The sequence below is a fragment of the Lissotriton helveticus genome, chromosome 1_2 (assembly GCF_964261635.1).
Source record: "Lissotriton helveticus chromosome 1_2, aLisHel1.1, whole genome shotgun sequence".
In the NCBI taxonomy this organism is placed as follows: domain Eukaryota; kingdom Metazoa; phylum Chordata; class Amphibia; order Caudata; family Salamandridae; genus Lissotriton; species Lissotriton helveticus.
In genome coordinates, this window is record NC_136058.1 from 286,292,343 (window position 1) to 286,319,704 (window position 27,362).

Sequence of the window (27,362 nt, forward strand, 5' to 3'; positions counted from 1 at the left end):
AAAGATAGTTGATTTAATAAACGGTTTATTTGGACAACGGAAGTTAATTCATGATTTTATACTTACAAGCGAAAGCATAGATGCCCTTTGAAACATTCTGAATTTTGCCAGTAAAGTCTCCACCCATTGTCTATTAAAAAAAGTTTTAAAAAGTAAGATTAGCAAAGATAACCATCCATTAAACCATAAAAAGCCTGTAGCACTCAAATACAAGGGCATCTAGAATGGTATAAACTGATGAACAAGCAAATTCAAGGCGGACTACAGATCCCTTAGCAACTGGCTACCGTCATTTAATGCAACAGCTTAATGAATGTATGATTGTAGTGAATTTACAAGATTGTAATTGTAGATAACTAAATAATTTAGGGGAATAAGCAGTAGTGAATCATTAGATAATGCGAAACTACCTTTTACCCTCTGTCCCTCCCAGTAGATCTAGGGTTCTTCTACCAATGTTAATATGCACTCCCAGTTAGGAAAACGTTTCATAATTTGTCAAAACTGGAACACATCAGTTACACACTAGGACAGTTTCATGCCACTTGCTACTTCACAGTTAAGCAATGGATGCATGAGTCACTTTAAAAGAGTTACTGAAAACCAACACTTAAGCGGTGCCTTAGTGAGCTCAGCCTTTCAAGTTGTACAGAACCATAAAGTTCATATTGGTGTTTGATATCAAAGATCAGCCCTCTCACAAATGAATGAAGCTACAAGAGTTTGTAAAGGAAGACGAGCAAGTTACTAAGCTGTGAAACAGCTCTACATCACATGAGTATAAGACAATGTCAAACTTAGAAATTATCCAATACAATATGCAACATGTTAGGTTTACAAACAGGAAGTTTTTTTATAGTACGTAAAACCTACTTTTCCAAAACTTCCTTGCCCAGCAGTGAAAGCAGCCGTAGAAATGATGCTAATGGATAGTATAGGTTAAGCGAATTAAAATAAATGACAATTCCTTTGGTAAAAACAGAACTGAATCTCTAAAAGATACTAAAGGGGGGAGAGCCAGGATTATCACTAATTGACTAATCATTGGATAATTTAAAGAATAAAATGCTATTTAAATACAATACCAAACGGTATGCACCTGTGCTAAAAGTATCTCAACGCCACTGTTCTGACTGTACTATAGGACTTTGAGCAAGTGTTCTCAAAATAGTGTTAGCAGACGGCCCAGGAAAGTTTCCAGGTGGCAGCCTTCCCAGCATCGAATCAGAATGGTGGTCATTAACATCACCCCTGCAGCCTTCCCTTTCACCAAGTGAGCAGTAACACTTTCAGTTATGAATCTGTCCATCTCACGGTACACAAACGTGATTAAATTCACTAGTCCTCTGACAACAGAAGCCTTGAACATACCATTGAAAATGAGACCCAACTGCAGTGTTAAGATTTTTATGCAAGCATGGTTTTCAATGTAGTAGCTGAGTACTATGTTAATGTGCAGAGTATGCAACATCTCTTTGAGAAGGATATGATGGCCAACCTGGGACCCACTGTCATGCTGCATCTAAGCAATTAGGTAGAGGTGAGATTCACCAGTAAAGAGTAGAGGACTGTCTGCACAGAACTCTTGCGCTCAAATGAGACCCCTGAAATGTTGGTGATAGTTTCAAACGCCTCAAAAGGGGTGAAATAGAGAAACTGTTGTCGTTACTCAAATCAAATCTACGCCCTGATAAACAGGGCTAGGTGGAGGTCAGAGGGATAGTGGATTAGTTTGGTTTGCCAGGAAGTTATGGGATATGAAAACTTTTAAACAGAGAATTTAGGGAGCTCAAGGCAGGAAGTCATGTTAAAGAATTAACGACTATAAGTAAGTATGCCTTATTAAAAAAGGACCATAAGAAAAATGAAATGCTAAATGGTTTACTGGAGAAAAGGCAAAGCCATTAAATTGCCAATCACAATTGGCGAGGGGGAAGAAAAGGGAATAATGTAAAAGAGTGAAAGGGCACATAGGCTTCAAATGTCAGGTCTTCCTGTATCCAAGAAATTCAGATGAAGCTGGGGGAACATTCTGATCCAACCATAATGTGGTAATTGAACAGATAAACATTAAAAAGCAAGATGCAATGCAGCAGTAAAGACCAAATGGAATTCCTGCCAGCGTCTCTAAAGACTTGAGGGATTTTTTGACTGAGTCACTAGCTACCCACTAAAACTCAAATTGGACCTGTGTGTACTGAATAACTAGCTAAGGAAATTATTCATCCAATATATGAAAGAGGAAGACAGAAGGGCTCGCCAAGGGCCCCTTTGATATCTTGATGGGAATAGATGCTCTAGAACGAGCCTGTGTGGGAGAGTGGTGCATAAAAGGGGACACAAGGGTCAAGAGGGAAATTAAAGACTTCGCAATGTCAGCAGGAATGACTCATTAAATAGACCCTCTGAATAAGAGGACTAGAATCACCCAATAGGGTTAAGTGGAGGCAAGATGGTTGCAGATGCAATGCATTTCAATCAGTTTGATTTCCTCACTGGGGCACGTGTGCATGTTGGGATGTCAGCCACCCTGCAAATCAATAGGAGTCTACAGGCAACTCTAATAATGTTGTAAGGATGGCGCCAGTGGTGGCTCTCATAATAAGTAAACCAAGACCTAACAAAATGCTAAAGAGTGCTGTGAGTGGATTTACTTCTGGCAACAATTATTCTTGATTTTGCGATATCCATATGCTGTGAAGTGAAGCAAAATGGTTAAATACTGGAGTAGTTTTGTAGCTGAAGAATTGCCTGGATTTACATACTGTGCATTATTTTGCCATTTAGCAGTGGGGTCCCCCCTTGCAAAGTAGTGGCTTTCTTTTTATTTGGCGTCAATGGTCCTCACCATTTGGTGCTTTAGTCCAGCCACCCCCGACGTCACACCCTCCCTGGAAGTCTCCACACATGATCATCTTCAGATTCCCACCCCCACCCCCAGCGATTGGTAATGTAATGTTCTGAGGGCTTCCTTTAGCTGTACCCTCAATGCCCCAAGTTGACTTATCTTGCCTCATTTCTTGGGAAAGCGGGTAGATCGTATGAGAATCCAGGGAATTCTACAAGCTGCATAACTACTACGATAAGTAACCATTTTGTTTTGCAGCGTCAATCTTTTCTGGATTCACATGCCGTGCATTGATTTTGTAGCAGTTTCCTCACTGTGGTGGCTGGGCTGGAGGTTGAGCTTGTAAACAGGTGCTTTAGTACTTTGTCCAACTTGTGCCTCACTGTTCACCAATACGTCAATGTGGCAGTGTTTTGTGAAAGTGTGTACTGACTACTATGTAGCTGTCATACATGTTATTCAGAACGTTGGCCAGGAAGGCTATTGTTGCTCCCTTCTTTTTGACTGTGCTCATGATTTTGTCTCTGGCTGTATGGCAGCTCTTTTGTGGCACATATGAATTGTCTAAGTTATCCACCATGCAATGGTATTTTTGATGATGGGATGTTTGTTATTGTCTAACAATGATACGAAGAGTTGCTTCCCCTTCCTGATTGGCTCTGTTCTCTCCATATAATGCATTATCACCGTACGGGCATCCAGTGTGCGCAACGCACTTTCTGCGTGAGTCTTTAGCTCTTGGTAAAAGGCGGTATCAGAATAGCTTGGTTTATGATGAAGTGAGATTAATATTTGTGGTTTTATAAATCGTATAGCTGTCCAAAAGAGTTTCATAGTGCTAAGCTTAAGTGGTGAGGAGTAAGGTGGGAATTAAAGAAAGATTAGAAAAGCCAGATTAAGAGATTTATGGAAAATATTCAGGGATGGGCACATTCTTAGCAAATCGGGGGAGAACATTCCAAAGTTTAGCTCCTAAGTATGGAAAAGACAGACCACCCTGATGCGATCCTTAAATTTTGTAGACTGAGCACAAATTGCGGTTGCTAGGGCGGAGAAAGTGACTGGGATGATAGGAAGTCACCAATGATTTCAAATAAGGAACAGCATTTGACATGGCCTTATGCATGTACCAAAGGACTTTAAACTTAATTTATTTTCACAGGCAACCAATGAAGGTCTTGCATAAGGTTGGACGCAGAAACTTGTTCAGGAAGATGGAATAATATTCTAGCCTCCGTGTTCTGAACCATATTCCAGATACAAAAGCATTTTGTGATTTCTGGTGTTGCGAACAGGTCCATTTCTGGTGCTCCCCACCTTTTTTTTTTCAAAACCAATTTTATTATGAGTTCAAGCAAATTTCAGGACAGCCCTCCACAGTCAGGAGGAGACTGTCAACGACAAATAGAAAGAGACACAGCATAGAACTCAGCGTTATAGACTGAAAGATATCGAACTACCCCACCCACCCAACCCCAAAACGCCAACCAACCCCGCCCGCAGCTACCCACCCCTTATCCCACCCTAACCCAGTGCACGTGATCACAGTTCAGCAACAGGAGATGACCTACAAAGGTGGAGCCGGCCAGCAGCCTAGAGTGCGGGATCCACATCCAGCGGTAATGCATCATCAATATCCACGGGGGGGTCAAGGAGCAGGCCCCTGTAATCCGCCCACCGTTTCCAGATTTTGTAATGTTTGCGGGGACATCCCCGGGCTTCGAAAACAGGCTGCTCCAGACCCATGAGGAAGTCCAGGCCCGCCTTCCAGGCCCCAAGTGGGGGGGCGCGCTCGCTCTTCCAGGCCTGCGCCAAATCTCTCTTCGCCACCACTAGCCCCAGCAACAACAAATGGCGTTTGTAAATATTGCCCCCCACGTTTTCCAGAACATGAAGAAGGCCCAGCCTAGGGGTACGGGGCAGGTCCCATCCCAACACCTCAGACAGGCAGTCCCAAACCCCAGCCCAGAATCGAGTCAGTCTCTCACAGGACCACACAGTATGAAAAAGGGTGCCCTCTCCAGAACCACACCTCAGGCACTCCGGAGTCGCGACAAGGCCCGCCCGCCATAGACTGTGTCTAGTATAGTAAGCCCGGTGGAGGTATTTGAACTGGATGAAGCGGAGGCGGATAGCTATAGCAGCACCACGGGGAGATTCAAGGGCCTCGCGCCAGTCGTCGTCATCCAGGGGACCAACATCATCCTCCCAAGAGGCCTTCAGCGCCGAGAGTGACGGGGAACAGTGAGTGACCAGAGAACGGTATATCTGAGAGACCTTCTTGTCACCCAGGTCTCCCATAAAAAGTTTTGCCTCGATGGGACTAAAGTCCGGGAGCTGCTCCAAGCCCACCAGGCTAGGAGTAAGAGCATGGCGAAATTGAAGGTAGCGGAAGAACTGGGTCCTGGGCATGCTAAATTCAGAACTGAGGTCCTGAAAGGATTTTAGGGTAGTACCAGAGAGGACATGGCCGAGGGACGAGATCCCGATCGCATCCCAGCCGTCAAACCCGGACAGGGACGCCAACGCCGGTAATAGGCCATTACGCCACAACGGGGTTTCAGCCGTCAGCCGACCCCACCAGCCCATACGGTGCAGGGCCCGCCGCCAGACCGCGAAGACCACCTGGGTGACCTGTGGAAGTAGTCGCCTCCGCCCGGCCGAATACAACAAGGTGTGAAGGGAGGCGCCACCCATCAGAGAATGCTCCAGTGCATAGGCCGGGTCACTACGGTCCCCATACCAACACTCGTTAAGCACAAGGAGATGGGAGGCCTGATAGTAAGACAAAATATCTGCGGTCGCCAAGCCGCCGCAGTATGTAGAGAGGAAGCATGTGCGCAGCCCCACTCTGGAGGCACCTCCAGCCCACAGAAACCGGCCCAGCACAGAGTTAACAGTACGGAACCACTGCAGGTCAACCTGGAAGGGATGATTCTGCAATTGGTAAAGGAGACGGGGCAAGGCCACCATCTTAAAGATGGCCGATCGGCCGTAGATATTAAGAGGCATGCGCGTCCATGTCTTGACGTCCAGTTGAACCCGATCCAACACTGGATGGATGTTCCGGTCCCACGCCACTGCGGGCGAAGCAGAGAGGAAGACACCCAGGTACTTCACACCCTCCACAGCCATCTGAAGGGATGCAGCCCAAGGGCAGGCCACTGTGTCACTCCCCAGCACCCATATGGTCGACTTGCGCGGGTTAAGGAAGAGCCCCGATGCCTGACCAAACTCCTGCATCAGTTCCAGGACACGAGGACCCGTACGCTGCAGGTCGGACATGAAGAATAGCACATCATCCGCATATAAAGCTATGCGGTCCGAATGATCTGCACCCCAGACGAAGCCACGGTAGAGCTCATCGCGGCGCACCCTGGCGGCCAGCGGCTCCATGGCCAGCGCGAAGAGGTAAGGGGAGAGCGGACAACCTTGACGCGTGCCCCTGGACACTGGGAAACGAGCTGATGCCGCCCCTGAGATACGCACCGAGGCTGTGATCTCGGTATAAAGCAGCCTGACATAGGAGAGGAAGACCGGGCCGAGGTTCAGCAGCGGCAACAGGGTAAAAAGAAAGGTCCAGCTGACCGAATCAAAGGCACTATCGATATCAGCCAGCAGTAGCGCCGCCGGATCCTCCGAAGACTCAATCGCTTGTATCGCGGCCTGCGCCCGCCGTATATTGTGTCGCGTTGCCCGGAGCGGCATAAAGCCTGCTTGATCTGGGTGGACAAGGGCTGAGATGTGTGGAAGCAAGCGGTTCGCCAGCGCCTTGGCCAGGAGCTTGGCCTCGAAGTTAATGAGGGATATGGGGCGATAAGATTCAAGACGATCAGGGGGCCTACCCGGCTTCAGGAACACCACGATTTCGGCATGGCGCCAATCCGGTGGGAGGCAGCCATGGTCTCGCGCCTGTTCCAGGGCCCGCAAGTAATGCGGCCCGAGTTGCAGATGGAACTTCTTATAGAATTCGCTGGGGAATCTGCTCGGCCCCGGCGCCTTGCCCACATTCAGTTGACCCAGCGCGTCACCCAGCTCCTCAGCCGTCAGGGGAAGGTCCAGGGCATCGCGCACCTCATCGGACACAGCAGATGGGGGAACCGACGCAATATAATCTGCAATAGCGGCGGGGGAGAGGGTCTCCCGGGAGGCATATTGATGCCCATAATAGCGCGCAAAACTCGTTGCAAGAGTTGCTGGGTCCGTGATCGCCACTCCTGCACCATCAACAAGGCCCGGCAGGGTAAGAGGCTGCAGGTTCTGTTGGCAAAGCCTATGGAGCATAGTGCAAGACTTGTCACCCCACTGGTAAACTCGGCTACGGGTAGCCAACCACGCCTGACGAGCCTCGTCTAATAAGACCGAGGAGTAAGACTGCTGTGCCTGCAGGAGCAGTCGCAGCGCCATATCATCGGGTGCCTCGCTGTGTCGAGCCTCAAGCTCCTCCACCCGCTCCGCAGCAGCAACAATGCTTTCCAGCCGAGTCCGGCGAGCAGACGCACACCAAGCAATATCTATTCCCCGCAGGGTGGGCTTCATAGCCTCCCATACGGTCACTGCATCCATCCCCCCAGTAAGGTTGTCCTGCCAATAGTGGGCGATCGCGCTACGTAGATGTTGGGAGTAATCAGGGCGCTGCAGATGCCACGCGGACATTCGCCATCTGAAAGGGGGGCGTGTTTTGCACAAGTCAATTTGAACCGCCACTGGGGAATGATCAGAGAGCCCGCGAGGCCGAATCGCTGCCCCCATCACTCGGTCAAGGAAAGCCCTCGGAACAAACACACAATCCAAGCGCGAAAGGGAGCCATGGACAGCCGAAACATAGGTGTACTCTCGCCGCTCCGCATGCAAATGTCTCCATACATCCACCCAACCCAGACCATCAACCATAGCCCCCAACCGTGTAGGGGAGGACACAAGTGCCAGTGCTCCCCACCTTTTGAACACCTTTTTGATTACTATCTTATCCAACTCACACTTATGTGAGGCGGATGCTTGCCTGCTCAGTTTGCCACATCTGCGTAGTCTACTCGCGGTAGATTTATTGCTCTCATTTTTATCGGTCTCTGGATAGCCTATCTCCATATTTCCTGTGTAAGTAGAGAGGACTAAGGGCTTTATTACCCCTCTTGCTTGTTAAGGCAGAACATAGGTGACATATTATCTCTTTGAACTTAGATTAATGTGTTTGCCAACTTATTCTGAAAGGCTTTAAAATCTAGGAACACTGTCCTTTGCTCCAGCAGATTTATGTGCTGTACTGCTTCCTGTTTCCATACCCTCTAAAGTTGAGCTACCCCATGCGAGTTCCCCATCCCATATATTAGGAGTCCGTGGAGTTGGACACTGTTGGAGCTGGTGGTATAAAGGGTCTTTCTGCTGTTTCAGGAGTCTTGTTCCACATCATTAACTCTTGCACTTTATGCGTGACAACCACTAGATCTCATCAGCTGACCACCGCCTGTGACCATTCACTTTGGACCCATTCCTGGATCATTCTCGTGTAGTTTCCCAATGGAGGCGATGTCTAAACGGATAAGTGTCCACACCTTCCTCGGGTGAATCTGCATCAATAAATTATCATTGCTGCTCTTCAATGTCTTTGGACCCCTCGCCGTACTGTAATAGGTCCTGCAACTCTGGATTCTCCTCTTGATAGAAGTTATTGTTACTCTTCTTGCGGCTCTGGCTTCATTAGGAGTTCCAGTTTCACATGTTTTTCTCCTCCTGTGCACTTTCTGAAGGTTTCATCATTATAAAATTCTTGGAGGGAGGCAACGTAAAATTGAAGATTGCAGCCTTTTCAGCATTAAGCAGTTTTTTTTTGCACTCTATATTGAGTGCGCATTCTTCCTCTTAGAGTATAATCTTTTATCGCGTTAAATGTAGTTAATCTTTTCTTCAGCTTCTTAGTTTTGCTGGGTTTTAGACTTTTTGGCTTTCTCTCTACTTCAATAGACTTTCAAAGTTGGTGTCTTCACCAAGGCTCTTGTTGCCTCATTTTCCCTTCGGTGAGCTAAACAATTGCCACCGAGGCAGTCTTTTGCGGTCTAGAGACCGAGGCTTTCGGCCTCCATCTTTTTCAGCGTTACCTGGGCCCGCTTCTCTTTTGACCTTACCCCAACTAGACGTCAATCTTTCTTGGGGTCCAAGCCCTCCTCAATCTATAGTCCGAGGTCTCATAGTGATGTTTTCTTCTGCCCCTGCATGCCTAGTGTGCATGTCTTTGTTTCTCTAGTATCTTCAGTTTTTTCTGTTTGAGTTCTGCACCGGCCTCACAAGTATAATACTTGTTGACTCAGCAGGCAGACATTGCACACCTGGTGGTTGTCCTTGTGGGCAAACGTATGAGGGAACTTTGGGCATAAACGGAAAGGTTGGTTCTCCATCTCACACACAGCAGGTGCCCCTGGTCAACGCATTCTCAGTCCTTCTCTCAATGAACATTAAACTTCAGTGCTTTTCAGCGCAATGCGGTAGTACATTTTGGAAAAGATTCCCCATCTACTGCTATGGCGATATTCTGATTTTTCTAGCCAATTCCCTGCGTCGAGACCCAATGATGAACAAAAAATGAACCTGAAGGTGGAGACCATGGACTAAGCACCAAATGGCGAGGGAAGTCTATACCAAACAAAGAAAAAAAAACTATGCAAGAGGAGAGTTCCAGACCCACTTACAAGATGGCAGATTAACGCACAGCCTAAAATCCAGAAAAGATTCATGCTGCAAAATAAATAGTTCTAATATTGAGAAATGGTGCGCACACATTTAGTTGCAGGAACTGAAAGTTAGATTGACGATTGGTCGAGATTTATCAAACGTTTTTCATCCCCAATTTGCTCTGGAGCATAAAGTTGCAGCATTAACCTTGACTCATCACTAATTATAGGTAAAGCATATAAGACTATGCCTATATTTTGGTCTATAGAATGGCATTCAACTGTATAAACAGAGGGCATTTTTCACTGAAACCAACTGAGGGACTCCAAACACCATATTATTAGGTATGATTTATACTCTGCAACTTGGATCCAAACTTAGTTGGGGGTGACTATCTCTTAACAAAAAGTATCTTTACAAATCTTGCTCTGAAACACATGTGTTTTCAACCTTAAGGCAGATCTTGCAGTCACTTTGAGTTCCACCTCAGAGTGCTGCATTAAGTTCTGGTGCCACTTGAAAGGACAACCAGATTCCATACAAGTTTTTTTAAACATTTTTTTGTTTAAAGCAAAAACAAGGGTAATTGATCTATGCAAGGTTTTGAAACCCTGTTTGGTTATACCAACCTTGGCGCATGGCTTAATAAAACAGGAGGAATCAACCAATGTATATCTTTCACTAACAATGTGGCAGGGTTAACATACAATTAAAGCCATTAGTATGAATCATCTGAGCACCTCTAAGACCAAATGTTGTAAGCGCACCATTTGACCCAATAGCATCCAATGCGGCAGCTGGAAAAGTCGCCACTATGTTGGATATGGATCAATATATTTTGTTCTGCATGCTTTTGCACTCCGCAAGCCACTATCACATAATCGTCTTGAGTTTGGTTTGTGAAGGCACTCCTTAGGAGAGGACAGACTTCATCAAATCCTGTTGTCAGGCCCAAAATGCTGATTACTTGCCGAAACCTCTGGTATGGAACCACAAGTGACTTACCTTCACTAACAATATATCTGTAAGAAACAGTAGTTAGTGTTAAATTCCTTACCTTAGAATATCCCCAGGCGTCAGACAGGATCCGGAAACTTTTGCGTAGCAGTACCCCTGCGAGTCGGTAGGTGGCGTCTGCGGCGTCGTGATCGCAGGGATGGCGTCGTGATCGCAGGGATGGCGTCGTGATCGCAGGGATGGCGTCGTGATCGGAGCAGTTAGACGTCGGAGCAGTTAGACGTCGGAGCAGTTAGACGTCGGAGCAGTTAGACGTCGCCCTCGCGCGCTGACGTCAGTTCTTGTACATAGCTGTCCGCACCAGGAACGTCGAGCCATGCCAGAGACCGACACTGGTGCCATAAAACTAGGGCCCTCAAAGAGAAACACCTTAACCCTAGATATCGGTTCGCAGAACGGGGTGGATGGGTGGGGCGGTAAGGAATCTAACACTAACTACTGTTTCTTACAGATATATCGTTCCCGAAGATAAGTAATTTGTGCATCTGAAAGAAACCGGTTAGTGTTACATTCCTTACCTTAGAATAGATACCCCAGCAACACCAACCCCGGTGGTGGGTCTGCAAACCTAGATCACACCAGAAAGTCCTGAAAAACGGAACGGCTGAAAAAGCTCTCCGAACTTGGCTGTCCAGGCAGTAGGGTCTAGCAAACTTGTGCAGCGAGGCCCACGTAGCTGCCTGACAGATGTCCTGCAAGGGGACTCGCCGACCCAGGGCAGTTGTAGCCGCCGTGGCCTAAGTGAAATGGGCCCTCAGCCCAACAGGGGGCTCCTTTCTAGCCAAGGAGTAACAGACCTTGATGCACAACACGACCCACCAAGAGATGGTTAGTTTGTGCACCGCCTGTCCCTTCTTCGCGCCCAAGTAACCAACAAAGAGCTTGTTGTCCACCCGGAACTGGCGTGTGCGATCTAGGTAGGAGGAGAGCGCACGTTTTGGGTCCAGACGGTGGAACCTTTCTTCCTCCTTCGAAGGATGCGGAGGCGGAAAGAAGGTGGGCAAGGTGATGGACTGCCCGATGTGAAAGGCCGTAACCACCTTGGGCAGGAAAGAAGGACGAGTTTTTAAAACAACTTTGTCCAGATGGACAGAAAGGAAAGGAGGCTTAGTAGAAAGAGCCAGGAGCTCACTCACTCTCCTGGCAGAGGTGATGGCAACCAGGAATGCAGTCTTAAGAGTGAGAGAGGGAAGACGAAGAGGGTAATTGTGAGTAGCTTGAAAGGAGGGCACATCAGATAGGTCAGAACATGGTTCAAGTCCCACTGAGGCATCACGAAAGGAACAGGAGGAAACATGAGCGTGATGCCTTTCAAGAATCTATTTACAACTGGGACTTGAAAAGCGTAGGCTGATCAGGAAGCTTCAAGAATGCTGAAATGGCAGAGAGGTAGCCCTTGGTAGTGCCCAGAGCAGAGCCCTGCAGGGCAAGAGAAAGGAGGAGAACCTCAGAAAGGGGGACAGAGAGTGGATCCACAGCCTTTGCTGTGCACCATGCCACAAATTTCTTTCCAGGCTGACAAAATCACATCACAGACTTCAGGAGGCAAGTCAAATGGCCTCAACTGCCGTCACTCAATCTCCACGCATGGAGGTGGAGGCTGGACAGGTTCCGGTGGAGGACCGTCCCGTGCTGCTGTGACAGAAGGTCCTCCTGAAGAGGCAGACTAATCGGGGGATCGACTGACATGCTGAGTAGCTCGGGATACCAATATCTTCGTGCCCAGACCGAAGCCTCAAGGATGACTTGGGCCCGGTCTCGCCTGATCTTTAGCACTCTGGGCAGAAGTGGTATAGGTGGAAAGGTGTACAACAGACCGCAGCTCCACTCGCGACGAAAAGAGTCTCGGAGTGAGAGCCGCCTTGGAAATTACAACGCGCATAACTGATGACATTGCGCTTCTCTTCGGTGGCGAATAGATCTAACCAAGGTTCTCCCCTCTGCCGAAAGAGACCTTGCGTCACGTCAGAGTTCAGACGCCATTCGTGATCCATCATGCACCGGCGGCTGAGTTTGTCCACATTGGCATTCAGAGAACCTGCCAGGTGTTGAACCAGCAGGGTGAAGCCATGGTGTTCCAGCCATGTCCAGAGGCGCAGAGCCTGACAGAGTCCACGACCCCACCCTGCCCAGTTTGTTGCAGTACCAAATGGCGGTGGTGGTGTCCATGAACACCTGCACTAAACTTTCCCGGACAGAGGGAAGGAATGTTTTCAGTGCAAGTTGGCTCGCCCACAGCTCCAGAAGGTTGATATGGAGCCGGGACTCCGCCGGAGACCAGAGGCCTCTGATCTCCCTTTCCCATGTGGCCTCTCCCATCCCAGCAGGGACGCATCTGTCACCACTATGTGCTCCGGTTAGGGAAGGGAGAGAAATCTGCCGCTGACTATCGCGGTTCGTGAGCCACCACTGCAACTGGCTCGCAGTGCCCTCCGGGATCAGGACGTGGTCAGACAGGTTGCCCTGATGCTGTGCCCACTGAAACTGCAGGTCCCACTGCAGAGCCCGCTTCCACCACCTGGCGTGATGCACCAGAAGGATGCAGGAGGCCATCCGCCCCAGGAGCCGCAGCGTCAACCTGACCGAGACTAAGGATAAAGGCTGAAAGATCAGAATCAGAGGCTGAATATTTCGAACCCGCTGTTGGGGGGGGATAAACCCGAAACTGCGCAGAGTCCAGAACCGCTCCGATGAAAAGGAGCTTCTGAGAGGGGCACAGGTGTGACTTTGGCACGTTGATGGAGAAACCCAGCGAGTGCAGGTCAACCATAGTCTGGAGGTGGGAGACTACTGTTTGGGGCGAGCCTGTCTTCAACAACCAATCGTCGAGGGGGGAAGACAAACCCCATATCTGCGCAGATGAGCTGCGACCACCGCCATCACTTTCGTGAACACCCGTGGGGCGCTGGCAAGGCCGAAGAGGAGCACGGTAAACTGAAAGTGCTCGTGGCCTACCATGAATCGCCGGTGGGCCAGCAGGACGGGGATATGGAAATACAAGTCCTGCTAGTCCAACGCTACTATCCAGTTTTCTGGGTCCAGGGCAGCTAGGACCTGAGCCAAAGTCAGCATCTTGAACTTCTCCTTCCGGAGGAAGCCGTTGGCGCTTCGTAGGTCCAAGATGGGGCGTAGGCCTCCTTTTCCCTTCTTGGGTACCAGAAAGTAGTGGGGATAGCAACCACGTCTTACTTCTGGCCCCGGAACATGCTCGATGGCCCCCTTGGCCAAGAGGGCCGTAACTTCCTCCTGCAGAAGTTGCAAGGGATCCCCGACATGTGGTGGTACTGCGGTGGCATGGCTGGAGGGGTCGCCTCGAAGGGGAGGAAGGAGCCCCTTTAGACTATTTGCAGCACCCACCTGTCCGACGTGATGGTACGCCAGTGGGGGAGGTGATGGCGGACCCTGCCCCCCACTGGCGTCGAATGGGCCTGAAATGTCGGAATAAGAAGGCTTAGCGGGAGATGCGGGGCGGGTGTGGACTGACCCTGCCGGTGTCCCCCGGTACCACCACGGCGGTAACCACGTCCGCAACCGTGTTGAGTGGGTCTGCGGCCTGTGGCTGGTTGGACGTGTGGGGGCGCCCCTTCCTTGGCCACGAAAGAGACGAAAGGCGGAGGTTTGCTGGCGTTGGCCAAGGCCCAAGGACTTGGCCATAGCCCTGGAGTCCTTGAAACGCTCCAGCGCACTATCCGCTTTGTCGCCAAAGAGGCGAAGGCCATTGAAGGGCATGTCCATGAGGGTGGCCTAGACATCCCCCGAAAAGTTGGCGGACCTCATCCAGGCATGGCGGCGAACCGCCACCGTCGTTTCAACTCATACCCAGCGAGTCCGTGGTGTCAAGTCCACACCAGAACAAGTAGAGTGCTGCATCCCTCCCTTCCGCCAGGGCTTGGGCGAGCCGGGTCTCCTCTGGACACCATGGCAGCACTGTGTCCGGGCCTCCTCCAGACACAGTGTCAGCACCTCTGAAAACAGTATCCCACAGAGAGTGGGTGTTACTGCCTAAAGGCAGGCGGTGGTTACAGACCGGAGCCCCAAACTCAGGGAGGAGAATAGTTTCTTCCCAAACTGATCGTACCTTTTGGATTCACGATCCGGAGGAGCGGTCGGGAATGCGGTTTGGTATGTAGAGGCCTGGATGACCAGGCTCTCTGGGTGGGATGGATGGACAGGAATCTAGGGTCGCACGGAGCCGGGTGGTGGCGTCGGGCCATGTTCCATCCACAGGGAGGCCTGTGGAGGGCTTGGACCAGGTGCCCAGCAGAACATCGGTGAGGGCTTTGTTAAACGGCAGTAGAGACTCCGAGGAGCTTGCCTGCGGTTTGAGCACCTCGGTGAGGTTAGTCCTCACAGCCGCGACAGGGAGCTCAAGAGCCAAGGCCTTGGCACCTGTTCAACACCACGCTGTAAGCAGCCCCCTCCTCCGAAGCCACAGAGGGAGGAGAGACGAATCGGGCAAAGTGTCCAGACCACTGGCCTCCCCTAGCTCTTCTGCAGAGTCCTGGCTTAACTGGCACTGAAGTGCCAGAGGGTCCTCAGACCCCTCCCAGTCCTCCTCGTCATCAATCTCCTTTTAGTCCGGTAAAATGATGGAGCCGGGTCGTAGGTGAATTGCTCACCCATCGACGCCGGAGACGGCCTGGGTCAGACGCCAGACCCGGACCAGGGCTGAGACTGGGGACAACGTCGTTTGGAGACAGGGCCGGGAGTGACACCCTCTGGGTCGGCGCCAGCGAAGGAGTCGTAAGGTCGACTGGCGATGACCCGGATTCTGTGGGGCCCTGCGACGTCAGGACCGGAGCCGCCGGCCCGCTACTGCTCCCAGACGGACCCCGAAGGCACTTCGACAGGGTCCGACGTAAATAAGGAAGTCCTCACGGCCACGAGGAAATCACCTATCTCCTCCGGTATCACGTGCAGCCCAGGGACCGGTGGGTGTGGAGCTGGACGTGGCGCTTACGGCTCCGGCGGAGCCGCATGGGGGTGTCGCCCAAACCCCCAGCCACGTCTCGCAAGCGTCGGGGGGAGTCAGAAGACCGATGACACTTTTGTCGAATGCCTCTACTTACCCGAGGACTTGGAACCCAACAAGTGGTGGTGACTCCATGTGTGCGGCTCTGCGACCGGTCCTTCTACTTCCTCCTCAACCAGGACCTCGAGCGGCGCGGAGCAGACTGCCGAAGCAGCTTACGGGACCTCTCCCGTATAGCCTTCGAGGTCAAGGCCCGGCAGTCGGGGTACGACTTGTCATCATGGTTGACCCGAGGGAGTAAAGGCACCGACGGTGGGGGTCGGTCACCGACATCAAGCGTTGACGGGCCTCGCAAGGTTTAAAACCAGGCATCCCTATTGGCACCGGGAGTCGAAGGTCGGATGTCGAGTGCTGCAGCATCGGTATCCGGATTTGGACCCAACAAGCCTTGGCAACAGCAACCTACGCAAGATGACAAGATTGGCTTCAGAGCAGACCCGCAAGGTCTGAGGGACTCACCCTTTGGAGGGGAGTCAGGGCACATTGGGAGCAACCAGGGAAGCCCAAGAAAAAGTAGAATCCTTCGTGGGGACCCATCAGTTGACGGATCAGGGATCGCGATGGGGCCTTGATCAGAAATGCAGGAAGGGGGCCCACGGAACACACGTGGAGTGTAGGCCTCTAAGCTTCGGTGCAAAAGGTGCTGAGGGCTTGGACTACAAGTAGCCCAATTCACAACTTAGGGAAAGCTCGGGAAGTCGATCCACTAGCAAATGTGCTAGATGTCCAGGAGTTCCGGTCCCACATCTCTCGTGATGGCTACAGGTCTCAGCTTTGCTGGGGACTAGTGTCGGCCTCGGAGATGTCTGGAAGTCCGTGTCCCGTCGCAGAATCTTTGGGATCCGACGGTAGCCTCAAAAATGCAGACTGACAAGATGCTTCTTTGGTGCCCATTTGAACAGGGGAGTCACTCCTTGAACCCAAGGAAGACTTCTTCCATCTTCCAGTTGAAATGGAATGTCGAAGGTCCAACATCTATGTTTCAGCATTTGTCAAGGGTAATCTAAAGTCCTAGGGACTGGATTCCTATACTTATACAATGTTAAGGGGTTGGACTAACTAAGGTCCCACCTATGGGAGTACCTCGGAGATGTCTGGAAGTCCGTGTCCCGTCGCAGAATCTTTGGGATCCGACGGTAGCCTCAAAAATGCAGACTGACAAGATGCTTCTTTGGTGCCCATTTGAACAGGGGAGTCACTCCTTGAACCCAAGGAAGACTTCTTCCATCTTCCAGTTGAAATGGAATGTCGAAGGTCCAACATCTATGTTTCAGCATTTGTCAAGGGTAATCTAAAGTCCTAGGGACTGGATTCCTATACTTATACAATGTTAAGGGGTTGGACTAACTAAGGTCCCACCTATGGGAGTACCTGGGGAAGGGGTGGTTACACACCTTCTCCTTGGTCCAGTTTCACGCCAGAGCTGGTGCTGAGTGCCCCAGCAACCGGTTTGAAATGGGAAATGCACAGGGACACCTGTGTGCCACAGGCACGGTCTGGAAAGCATTCACTGAATGCACCCACCCTGCCTTAATACACTAAAGCCTTTGTGGGGAGGTGATGGCACCTCCCTGGACATCTAACCTATTGTCCAGGCCTCCCCTGCTGGAGTTTCGTCCTGCAGCAGGAGGTCAGACTCATGTCTGTGGCAGCAACCTCCATTTTGTGATGCTGGGGCTCTTTCTAACTATTACTGGGTAAGTAAGTGTATACATGTCTTCTACCTCCTAGAAGGGTGGAATTCTACCCCCTCAACCAGAACAGGCGGGGGGTAGGATTCCAAAGTGTTTGACACCAAACACGACATGTTTTGATGCAGCCATTCCAAAGTTAGCATTCACCGCGAGGTTATAATGCACTTAAGAGTATATGGTATGATTATCGTAGAACAGCTATTATGACGGGATTCTGAAAGCTGCAGAGGGGCTCAGCTCATGCTTGGACACCCTCTCACACAAAACCCAGGACTATGCCTTCAGGATTGTCAAAGCCTGCCATAGGAGTGACTGATATATAGATATATACACACACACACACACACTTGTTTATATGTGTGTATAGATATAGATTTAGATCTACTATATCTAAGTAAAGGTTACACGTACCACCTTACCCAGGCTGCAGTAGCAGACCTGTGTTGCCATTTCGGAAGGATTCCCAGGGGTGGCATAATACATGCTTCAGCCCCTGGTAGGCCTCAGGTACCAGGGGCATAGGTATCCCAAAGGTACCATATACTAGGGACTCCAGGGTAACCCAGTTGTAGGAGAGTGGGGTCTGCAATCCTATGGTCACCCCAGATTTTTTGCTTTTTGCTTCACTGGTTTACGACTTTCCCTGGCTGTGGGCCTGCTAATCAGACCCACAGCCTAGCTGTTCTCTCTAAATTGACAACCATGTACTTTAGGTGCATTTACCAATTGGTACTGGGCCCCCTTATCAGTCCCTGTACCCAGGGCCTACCAGGGGCTGAAGCATGTATTATGCCACCCCTGGCTGGCCATCTAAAACTGACACAACTGGCTGCACGACAGCTGGGACAAGGTGGTGTAATCACCCTTTGCTATAGATATAGTATACCTATATCTAACCCTAAAATGGACACATATATTCCTATCAGTAACTCCTATGGCAGGCCTTATCAATCTTGAAGGCAGAGTGCTTGGAATTATGTGAGATGGTGCTCTGGCATGAACTGAGCCCGTCTGCAGCTTGCGGAACCAAGTCCTAATAGCTGTTCCATGATAACGCTATACCATATACTCTTAAGTGCATTATCAACCTCGCGGTTAAATGCCAACTCTGGTATAACATCAAAACATGTCGAGTAAGGTGTCATACGAATTGGAATACTACCCCCTCGCCAATTCTGGCGACGGGGGTAGCATTCCACCCTTCTAGAGGGACATGACATGTATGTAACTGAGAACCCCGGTTAAAGTCAACTCGAGCCTTGGCATCACAAAATGGATGCTGCCACCACAAACACAAGTCTGACCTCCTGCTGCTGGGAGTCCTTCCAGCGAGGGAGGCTTGGACAAAGGGTTTCCTTCCTTGGGAGGTGCTAGCACCACCCCAGACAGGATTTTGTGTATTGGGAAGGACAGGCCTGAAAGGAATGAGACATGCCTGGGGCACACAAGCGGTCCTGTGCATACACCGGTTCGAACCAGTTGCTGGGGCATCCCTGCCCCAGCTCTGGCGGGAAGCCCGACAAAGGATAGGGGGTGTAGCCACCCCCCTTCCTGGTCCTACCCAGGGGAGGGACCTAGTCAGTAGTGCAGCCCCCTTTAGGAGAATAAAGGTAGGAGCTGGTTCCATTCCAAATTAGATTAATTCTGAACTGAAACTATGAGAAGAAACTCTGGACTTCGACTTTCTACACAGAAGACTGAAGAAATCTCCCTTGTGGAGAAGGAGTGTCCACCCTGCACAAGCAGGCACCATCAAGCGTCCAGCGGCTTCACTTTGTCGTCTTCCCTCGAGGATCCAGACTTCAGAGCCCGACGACACCCGGATTCCCAGACCTCTCCGACCTCATCTCACATCTGCAGCAAAGCTGAGACCAGTGGGTGCGACGAGACACGTGGGACCGGCCATCTTGAAAGAAACTGCACTTCGCTTCCAGCACGACTCCCGAGGTAAACTCGACCAAGTGCTTTGGGGATTGAGAAGCCCCAGCCCCGAGCAGCGCCTGCACCGAAGATAATCCCTCCAGCTTCCACGAGATCTGCGTGGGGCCCTTCTGCTTGTTTGCTGCTCGACACGATGTCTGGCCACTTGCCGGCTGGCTAGTGGCCTCCTAGACAACGAACCTTGAAATCTTCACTGCTGGTCTGGTTGCTCCAGACTGGCCCTTGCTCCCTTCCAAAAGAGGGGCACCCCGGGCTCTCCTAGTCCGCACCAGACGCTTTTTCCACTCACCGCGTGGGTTGCCTTTGCCAAGGCCTGTTGACGCCGAATCCGGATCCAACACCGCCGACAGCGAGAGCCTGCGTGGGACAGCTCGTGCCTCCATCCTGGTCGTCGAAGACACCTCCTGGTCCACGTGGCTGCAGAGTCAGGCGTCCACTCTTCACCTGATTGCGACGACATCTGGTTCCTTCCTGGTTCCACAGCGGTCACTGGCTAGTGACTGTGAACATTGTCCCCTCTGCTTTCAGGTCTTCTTCTTCAACAATCCACCCTTGGATTGCACCGGACATCTTCCTCCTGGTCGCCTGCAGCATCTTTTCTTTCAGGCTCCATAGACTTCAACGCGAGAACCCGACACACTTTGGCACCTATGCACCCGCAGCCCGTGGGTGAGGTAACAAGAGCATTTCGGTACTCAAGGGTAGTTTAACTGTCCTAGTGTCCAGTTCCACAGTCGGTTTAGTCCTAACTAGTCAGGATTGTCCGTACTCACCTTTTCACTTGAACTGTACTGTCCATAGACGTTGTTACGCATCTCGCGTGTGAGTCCACACTCTGCACACGCGTCCCGTGTGCCTCCTATTACTTACCTAAGGTGAAGATAGCGTAGTCCTAGCGAACCGCCAGCCTCTGGACAGCTCTATTCCTCCTATCGACTTTCACATTCCACTTACTTAGTATATGGTTTGTCGTGCCCCTAGGGCACCATTGGAATTTTGGGCAACTTATCGTATTTTTCCTAAGAGATTGTCATGTGCTTAGCCCTCTGACCACAAAGAGTTCAGAGGTGTTTGTTATTAATAAATATATTGTTTATTTTCATAAAAACCTGTTTGGTGTCCTTTCATCTGGTATTCAAGGGGTTATATTGTGGTAAAACAGCTGGCTTCACATGCCAAAAGAGTTTAGCCTAAGACTGCTTTGTCCATGCTACCATTAGGATAGCTGGTCTATAAGGTTGACTTACAACCAATCACCATAAGGGTTGTTTGGACTGATACAAGGTGATCACTAGAACTAGTGAGCATCATATATCAGGCCAACCTCTCACACCAGTAACCAATCTGGAGTGTACCTAATGTACAGGCAATCAATTTAGAGAGGGAAACAGATAGGCTGGGACCCTGGATAGCAGGATCCCAGCCAAGCTAAGTCAAAAATCATCAAAACACCAGGCAAAAAGTGGGGGTAATCATGGAGTCTGATTCCACCTTCCTACACACCATTTTTGATCGACACTTCGCCTCATTAACGCATGCAGGTCCTACTCTTAACCCTACCCTTCTCCCTTACCAACCCTCTTGTTACTCCAAACCTTGTTTACTCAACCACTAAATCTACTGCTTCTTCCTTTCCTGTAACATACCTTAGTCTAGTAAGCATCAGTCCAAACTCCACTGCTCTCACCCTTACACACGAATAAACATAACATCCCCTAGACGTGCTCACTGGTCATGATAGTGGTAGCACGACTTCTAGTCCTAACACCACTGAGCTCCCCCCTCGAACACAACCTCAACTCCACTCACTGAATTCCCCAAACCCACACAAACACTCCTTTCCACCCACCTTGATGACACTGCTCTTGCCTCCTTTGAAGATCACCTGTTTATCTAAGACTCTGGTCCCTCTGCTTGTCCATTCACCCATAGAATAAATAGCCTCCTTGATACCCTTACCTTGCGACTGAGCCGAATTGAACAAAATCTTGACTCTAGCCAAAGTATTATCATCTAAAAAATGACCGCATAATCCAGACAAAGGTGACACTACTCTGCCCAGAGAACAAAGAAACTGTCCCCCATTGTGTACATCTTGTAACTAATCACGTCTAGCTCCGATACCCTCTGGTCTCCATAAGAAATGCGTTACTTACCTGTAACAGCAGTTCTCCAGTATTGGTGTCTTTCATAGATTCACATGCCTGAATCATTCCCCGTCGTCGAGACGGGAGTCCCCGGTACATAGAAAAGTAATGTCCTTTAGACATACATAGAGAAAGTAGGCCTAAGGGCCTTGCCTTAGTAGCCTATCTATGTCCTTTTGTAAAAAGGACCAAATTCCAGAAGGTAGCCAATCAGCTACCACCTCCCTCTAGAACCTTCCTGTCAGGAGCCTCAGTCTCTCAGATTTTCTTACGCACTAAGCTAAGTAGGCGTAATACATGAGAGAGAGAGAGAGAGGTGAGACCTTCCAGGGGAGGCAGGAGGGTTGCATGTGAATCTATGAAAAACACCAATACTGGATAACTGCTGTTACAGGTAACGCATTTCTTATCCAGTATTATGGGTGTCTTTCATAGATTCACATGCCTGAATCAGAGTAGCAAGCAATACATTATGCACATTTCTGATGGAACAGCATAAGCAGTCTGAGATAATACCCATCATGCGACTAAGAACCATCAACAAGTAACAAGAAGTAAGTAAATAAATGTGCATACCAGTGAAGGATGGTGGGAAGGAGGAAGGCTCACCTCACTGGAATAGGTGGCGAAGCACAGCCCGGCCCACAGCTGCATCCGTTCCGTATCCAGGCAGTAATGCCTGGTGAAGATATGCGGCGATTTCCAGGTCGCCGCCCTGCAAATGTCCAGTATCGGCACTCCAGCGAATAGCGCCGCTGATGTGGACACAGCTCTTGTAGAATGAGCTCTCACCTTGGAATGTAATGGCCGTCCCGCCTTGTCGTGGCAAAAGGAAAATTGCTGAAGATATCCATCGTGAGATACCTTGCTTGGAAAGTGGCATGCCTTTTCTAGGTCTGCTGAAGGCGATGAAAAGCTGATTAGTTTTTCTGAAGTTCTTTGTTTTGTCTAGGTAAAACTTGAGACACCTCTTCAGATCCAGAGAGTGCAGGGATCTTTCCGCTGCATTGCTGGGATTTGGGAAAAATGAACGGAGGACTAGAGGTTCATTAAGGTGGAAGTCCGACGGGACCTTAGGAATAAATCGAGGATTAGTTCGTAAAATCACTATTTTCCTTGAATTGCATTTAAGGATTTTGTATGGAAAGAGCCTGTAGTTCGCTGACCCTCCTGGCTGAGGTCAGAGCAAGTAGGAGGGCTGTTTTCCAGGAGATTTACTGGATATCAGCCCTGTGGATGGGCTCAAAGGGGTGCTTCATCAGCTGGTTGAGCACCACGTTGAGATGCCATGATGGTGGAACTCTCCTTGGATGAGGAAAGGATCTGTAGAGCCCTTTAAGGAATTGTTTTATTAACCTGTGGGACCAGAAAGAGGGTCCTTTTGAAGTTCTTGTAAACCGGGAGATTGCTGCCAAGTGCACTCTGATAGAAGCATGCGCAAGACCCGATTGTGCCAGTTGTAAGAGGTATGGAAGCAACTGCTCTGGGGTAACTTGAAATGGATGGAGACCTTTGTCTCTACACCAGATGCAAAAGCGTTTCCATTTTAAGGAATAGGTCTTATTTGTGCTATCAGCTCTTGCTTTTGCGAGGACATCCTTGCACTCCTGCGGAATGTCTAGTTGGTAGAACTCTGTACTCCGGAGCCATGCCGATGATTTGAGTGAGTTCAGGCTCGGATGAAGTACTTGGCCTTTGGACATCGTGAGAAGAGACGGATGTTGGCCTAGACGGATTGGAGGTTGGACTGAAGGGCGATGGAGGTCCGTGAACCAGTGCGGTCTCGGCCAGAACGGTGCAATCAGAATTAGGGTGCAGTGTTCCGTCTTCATTTTCCGAAGGACCCTTGGGATCAGGGGAAATGGCGGATATGCGTACGCAAACACGTTGTGCCAGGCGATGGAAAATGCATTTCCGAGGGACCGCGATTGGGGATGCCAACTTGCGAAGTTGCGGCATTTGGCGTTCTCCCTGGTGGCAAAGAGGTCTATCTGCGGTCTTCCCCATTCTGAAAAGATGTGGTTCAGCACTGTTCGTTCAATTTCCCACTCGTGGGACAGCGATCTCCGTCTGCTCAGAGCGTCTATGAGGTTGTCCTTGCCTGGGACATACTCCGCTGTTAGGGTGATATTCTGGAGCACAAGCCAGTTCCAAATTTTTTGCGATTCGCGAGATAGTGTTAGCGAACGCGTTCCTCCCTGCTTGTTCAGGTAATGCATTGTGGTGGTGTTGTCGGTTCTGACAAGCACTGTAGAGTTCCTGATGCGCGGGAGGAAGGCTTGTAGAGATAGAAAGACTGCTCTTAGTTCGAGGTTGATGTGGAGCTGTCGTTCCCGGTCCATCCACTTGCCGCTGATCTGCAATTCTTGAAGGACCGCTCCCCATCCCTCGAGGGAAGCATCCGTAGTTATGACGTGCGGAGTTGCAGGCAGCAGGAATGGTAGACCTTGCGAGAGGTTCCTGGGCGACATCCACCATAGCAAGGCTTTCGTAATCTGCTGAGTGATGACTATGTGATCGTCGGAAGAGCCCGTGCTCTGGGTCCACTGTCTGGCCAATGGCTCCTGCAGAGGGCACATTTTGAGCCGGCAGTGTGGGACAAGCAGGATACACGAGGACATCATCCCTAGGAGGGACTTGAAAGTGCGGACCCGTAGGGGTGCCTTCGAGGTCACTGCGGTAGCCAGCGAGATAAGTTTGTGTGTCCTTTCTTGTGATGGGAATGCTTTTGAACATTCCGTATTCAAGGTTGCCCCGAGAAAGGTGAGAACTCGGGAAGGTTGCAAGGCAGATTTTTGGTAATTGAGTGTCAAACCCAGGTGCTGGAAAATATTGAGACAGGCGTTGGAGGACTTGGCTGCGTCTGTCATAGATGGTGCTTTCACCAGCCAGTCGTCCAGGTAAGGGAAGACCTGGTGTCCATGTTGACGTAGGAAAGCTGCCACAGGGGAGAGACACTTGGTGAAAATTCGAGGTGCCGATTTGCGGCCAAATGGGAGGACGTAGAATTGGTAGTGCTGACCTGCGACTGCGAATCTGAGGAATTTCCTGTGGCGTTTGTGGATAGGGATGTGGTAATATGCGTCTTGCAGGTCTAAAGACGTCATGAAGTCTCACTCCTCCAGCGACCCTAGGATCTCTTGGATAGTCACCATGCGGAACGATTGACTCTTCAAGAATGTATTGAGTGCCCCGAGGTCTAGAATGGGCCTCCATTTCTACGCCTTCTTCCGTATGAGAAAGAAGCGGGTATAGAATCCCTTCCCTTTTTGAGCTGATGGAACTCGTTCTATTGCTCCTTTCTTCAACATGGAAGATACCTCTTGAAGGAGTAATCGTACATGCCTGTGTTGCAGTTGGCGAGGAGGAGTTGTTGGGGGAATTGAGTTGAATTCCAGTGAGTGTCCAAATTGGATCAATTGGAGTAACCACCGATCTGTAGTTATTGATCTCCAATTGTGGAGGAAGTGTGTTAGTTTTCCTCCAAGTTTGAAAGAACGAGATGGTAGAGGGACTAGCTGGAGGAAACGGTCATTGGAGTCCGCCAGTGGCCTTTCTCTGAGATTTTTCTCTGAGATTTTCCCCTGTAGTTAGACCGTCTGTACGAGGTCTGGCGGCTCTGTGGCTGTTGTCGCTGTTGGTACTGCGATCGGTTTTGGTTATAAGAGTAAGAGGATTTCCTTTGGTACGATCCTCTGTAAGAAGGCTGACCTCTGCCCCTGCTCCCTCGAAAGGACTGGCTTTTAAATTGTAATGTGCCCAGTGCTCGTGCCGTATCGGTGTCCTTTTTGATGGTTTGTAAGGCCTTGTCGATCTTCTCGCCAAAGAGGTGTTGGCCGTCATAGGTCATATCGAGGACCTTTGTTTGGACTTCTTGACGGAAGGATGTGGCTTTCAGCCAGCCTTGTCTTCTCAAGACCGCAGCTCCCGCCAGCTGTCTGAAGCCGGTCATTGCCACGTCTACAGCACAGTCAATGAGCTCTGATGCCGATGTTTGGCCTTCTTTAAGGAGTGATTGGACTTCCTCCTTGAGATTATCAGGCAGTTCTGTGAGGTATGGTGCAATATCCTCCCACAGTTGTCTGTTGTAACGGCCTAGCAGCGCGATGGCATTAGCTATCTTAACGGTCATGGCCGATGTAGTAAAGAATCGTTTGCCAATTCCATCTACTTTTCTTCCTTCCTTGTCCGGTGGAGCTGACAAAGGGGATGATGGGTTCCTAGAGTTCTTTTGGGCCGCTTGGGTAACCACGGAATCTGGCTTAGGATGTCCAGTAAGGCATGCTGGAGCGGTCGACGGTGCCTTATACCTTTTGTCTAGCCTAGGAACCACAGCGGTGTCTGCATGAGCTGTTTTCCTCGTTCCCAAATGTGATCAATGATGGGAATTGATCTGGAGGTTTTCTTGACAGGGTCCTTAAAATTGTACAAGAAACAGTCCGTTTCGTGAGATTCCAGTCATGTGGAATCGTGTGGCCGCTCTCTCCACCAAATTGTGGAAACCGCCAATATCCGCTGGCGGCGAATCTGATGAAGTGGGCTCAGGTGTGGCTGGGGAAGGAGCGATGTAGTCATCATCTGTGGTCTGACTGGTCGTCCTGTACCTCCCCTTCTTCCAGTCCTTCATGCTCGTCATCAGAAGACGGGACATGGTGAACCTGTTCCTTTTCTGGACGGACCACCAAAGGTGAGTGTCTAGGTTTTGAGGATGTGGTCTGCCCTGGAGTCGGTGGATTCTGCTCCGTTGGTGGGGCTGATGACGATTCAGGGAAGCACTGTTTATAGTCTTGTATCAGGAATTGTAGGTCTGAGACTATGGACACCGGGAGGCATACCATTGGCATGACATGCGTTTGAACCTGTGTATCCACAGACTCTTCCGTACAAACCACGTCGTCGCCTTCTTCATCAGTGCTTTGGCACTTGACTGAGATTTGATGGACTGGTGGCCTGATCGCATTGATCGTCGTCAGAGTCCTCACCCTGTAGCAAACATGCTGGTGGTGATTTGTGCACCCTGCTTGGAGAGGTTAAATCTGGTGTAATGGGTATTTTACTCCTTTTTGCCGATGGAACCGTCGACGGCTGTGTGGAAATCAAGCCGGATTGTTTCTAGAGCGTTTGTGGTGGCGTCGTCGACGGTGCCGTCGACGGTGTCGTCGTCGACAGGGTGTCGATTGGCAATGGTGATTTCGTTGACGGTACCCTCGTCGACGGTGTGCTCGTCGACGGTGTGCTCGTCGTCATTGTCGTCGATGGCACGCTCGTCGACAGTGTTTTCGTCGTCGATGGTGCGCTCGTCGACGGTGTCTTCGTCGCCGAAGATGTTTTTACCGTCGTCGATGTCTTCGACCGCGGGGAGGTGGACGGTGCAGGTGTCGACGGTTTTGGTTTCGTCGCCGACGTTGATGTCGACGGTGGGATTTTGATCAACGTCGAGGGCTTCTTAATGAGAATAGACGACACCGGCCTACCTGCCGTCGACGATGGAGTAGTCGTCGTCGATGAAAATGCAGACGACGCCATCGTCGTCGATGTGGAGACAGACAGTAGAGACGGTTTTCTTCAGCGCTGATGGTAGCGTCGACGAGCCCGTCGACGACGACTGCGCAGGCTTCCTGAAGGCAGGAACCTCCTTGTCAGACGTTGTAGATGTTTCCTCTGAAGACTTTTTCGTAGTCTTTTTAGGAGGAACGTCTGTAGGGCTAGGGGAAGTAACCCTTGGCCTCTTCAAGGATATTTTAGAGGAAACTGAAGCCATCTCACCGTCCTCTGAAGACTCCAAGGTGTCTCTGGATTTAAGCCTGTTCAACCAGAGCAGCAGTCGACCTTCTCTGTCTTTGTGTTTTTGTAGAAAAGGTTCTACAAATTCTACACTCTTTGGGAGAATGGTCAGGATAAAGACAGTACAGACAGGTTTCATGCTAGTCATCGACGTGGAGCCTCTTACCTGAAGAGACCCTGAAGAGACCCTTCTGCTGGTCAGCCATAGTTGGTTTTTGATAGAAATATCCAAA

The 27,362-nt window shown here is 50.1% G+C and overlaps 1 protein-coding gene across 2 annotated transcripts in view; it reads right to left on the bottom strand.

Annotated features, from left to right (window-relative positions):
• The window catches only part of KIF2C (kinesin family member 2C), a 1,469,089-nt gene that overhangs the window by 560,508 nt on the left and 881,219 nt on the right, over positions 1 to 27,362 (bottom strand). For both annotated transcript variants that reach the window (XM_078671750.1, XM_078671748.1), the window contains one exon: positions 67 to 130. In XM_078671750.1, the coding sequence (XP_078527876.1) occupies positions 67 to 130 (64 nt within the window). The remainder of the gene's footprint in view (positions 1 to 66; positions 131 to 27,362) is intronic.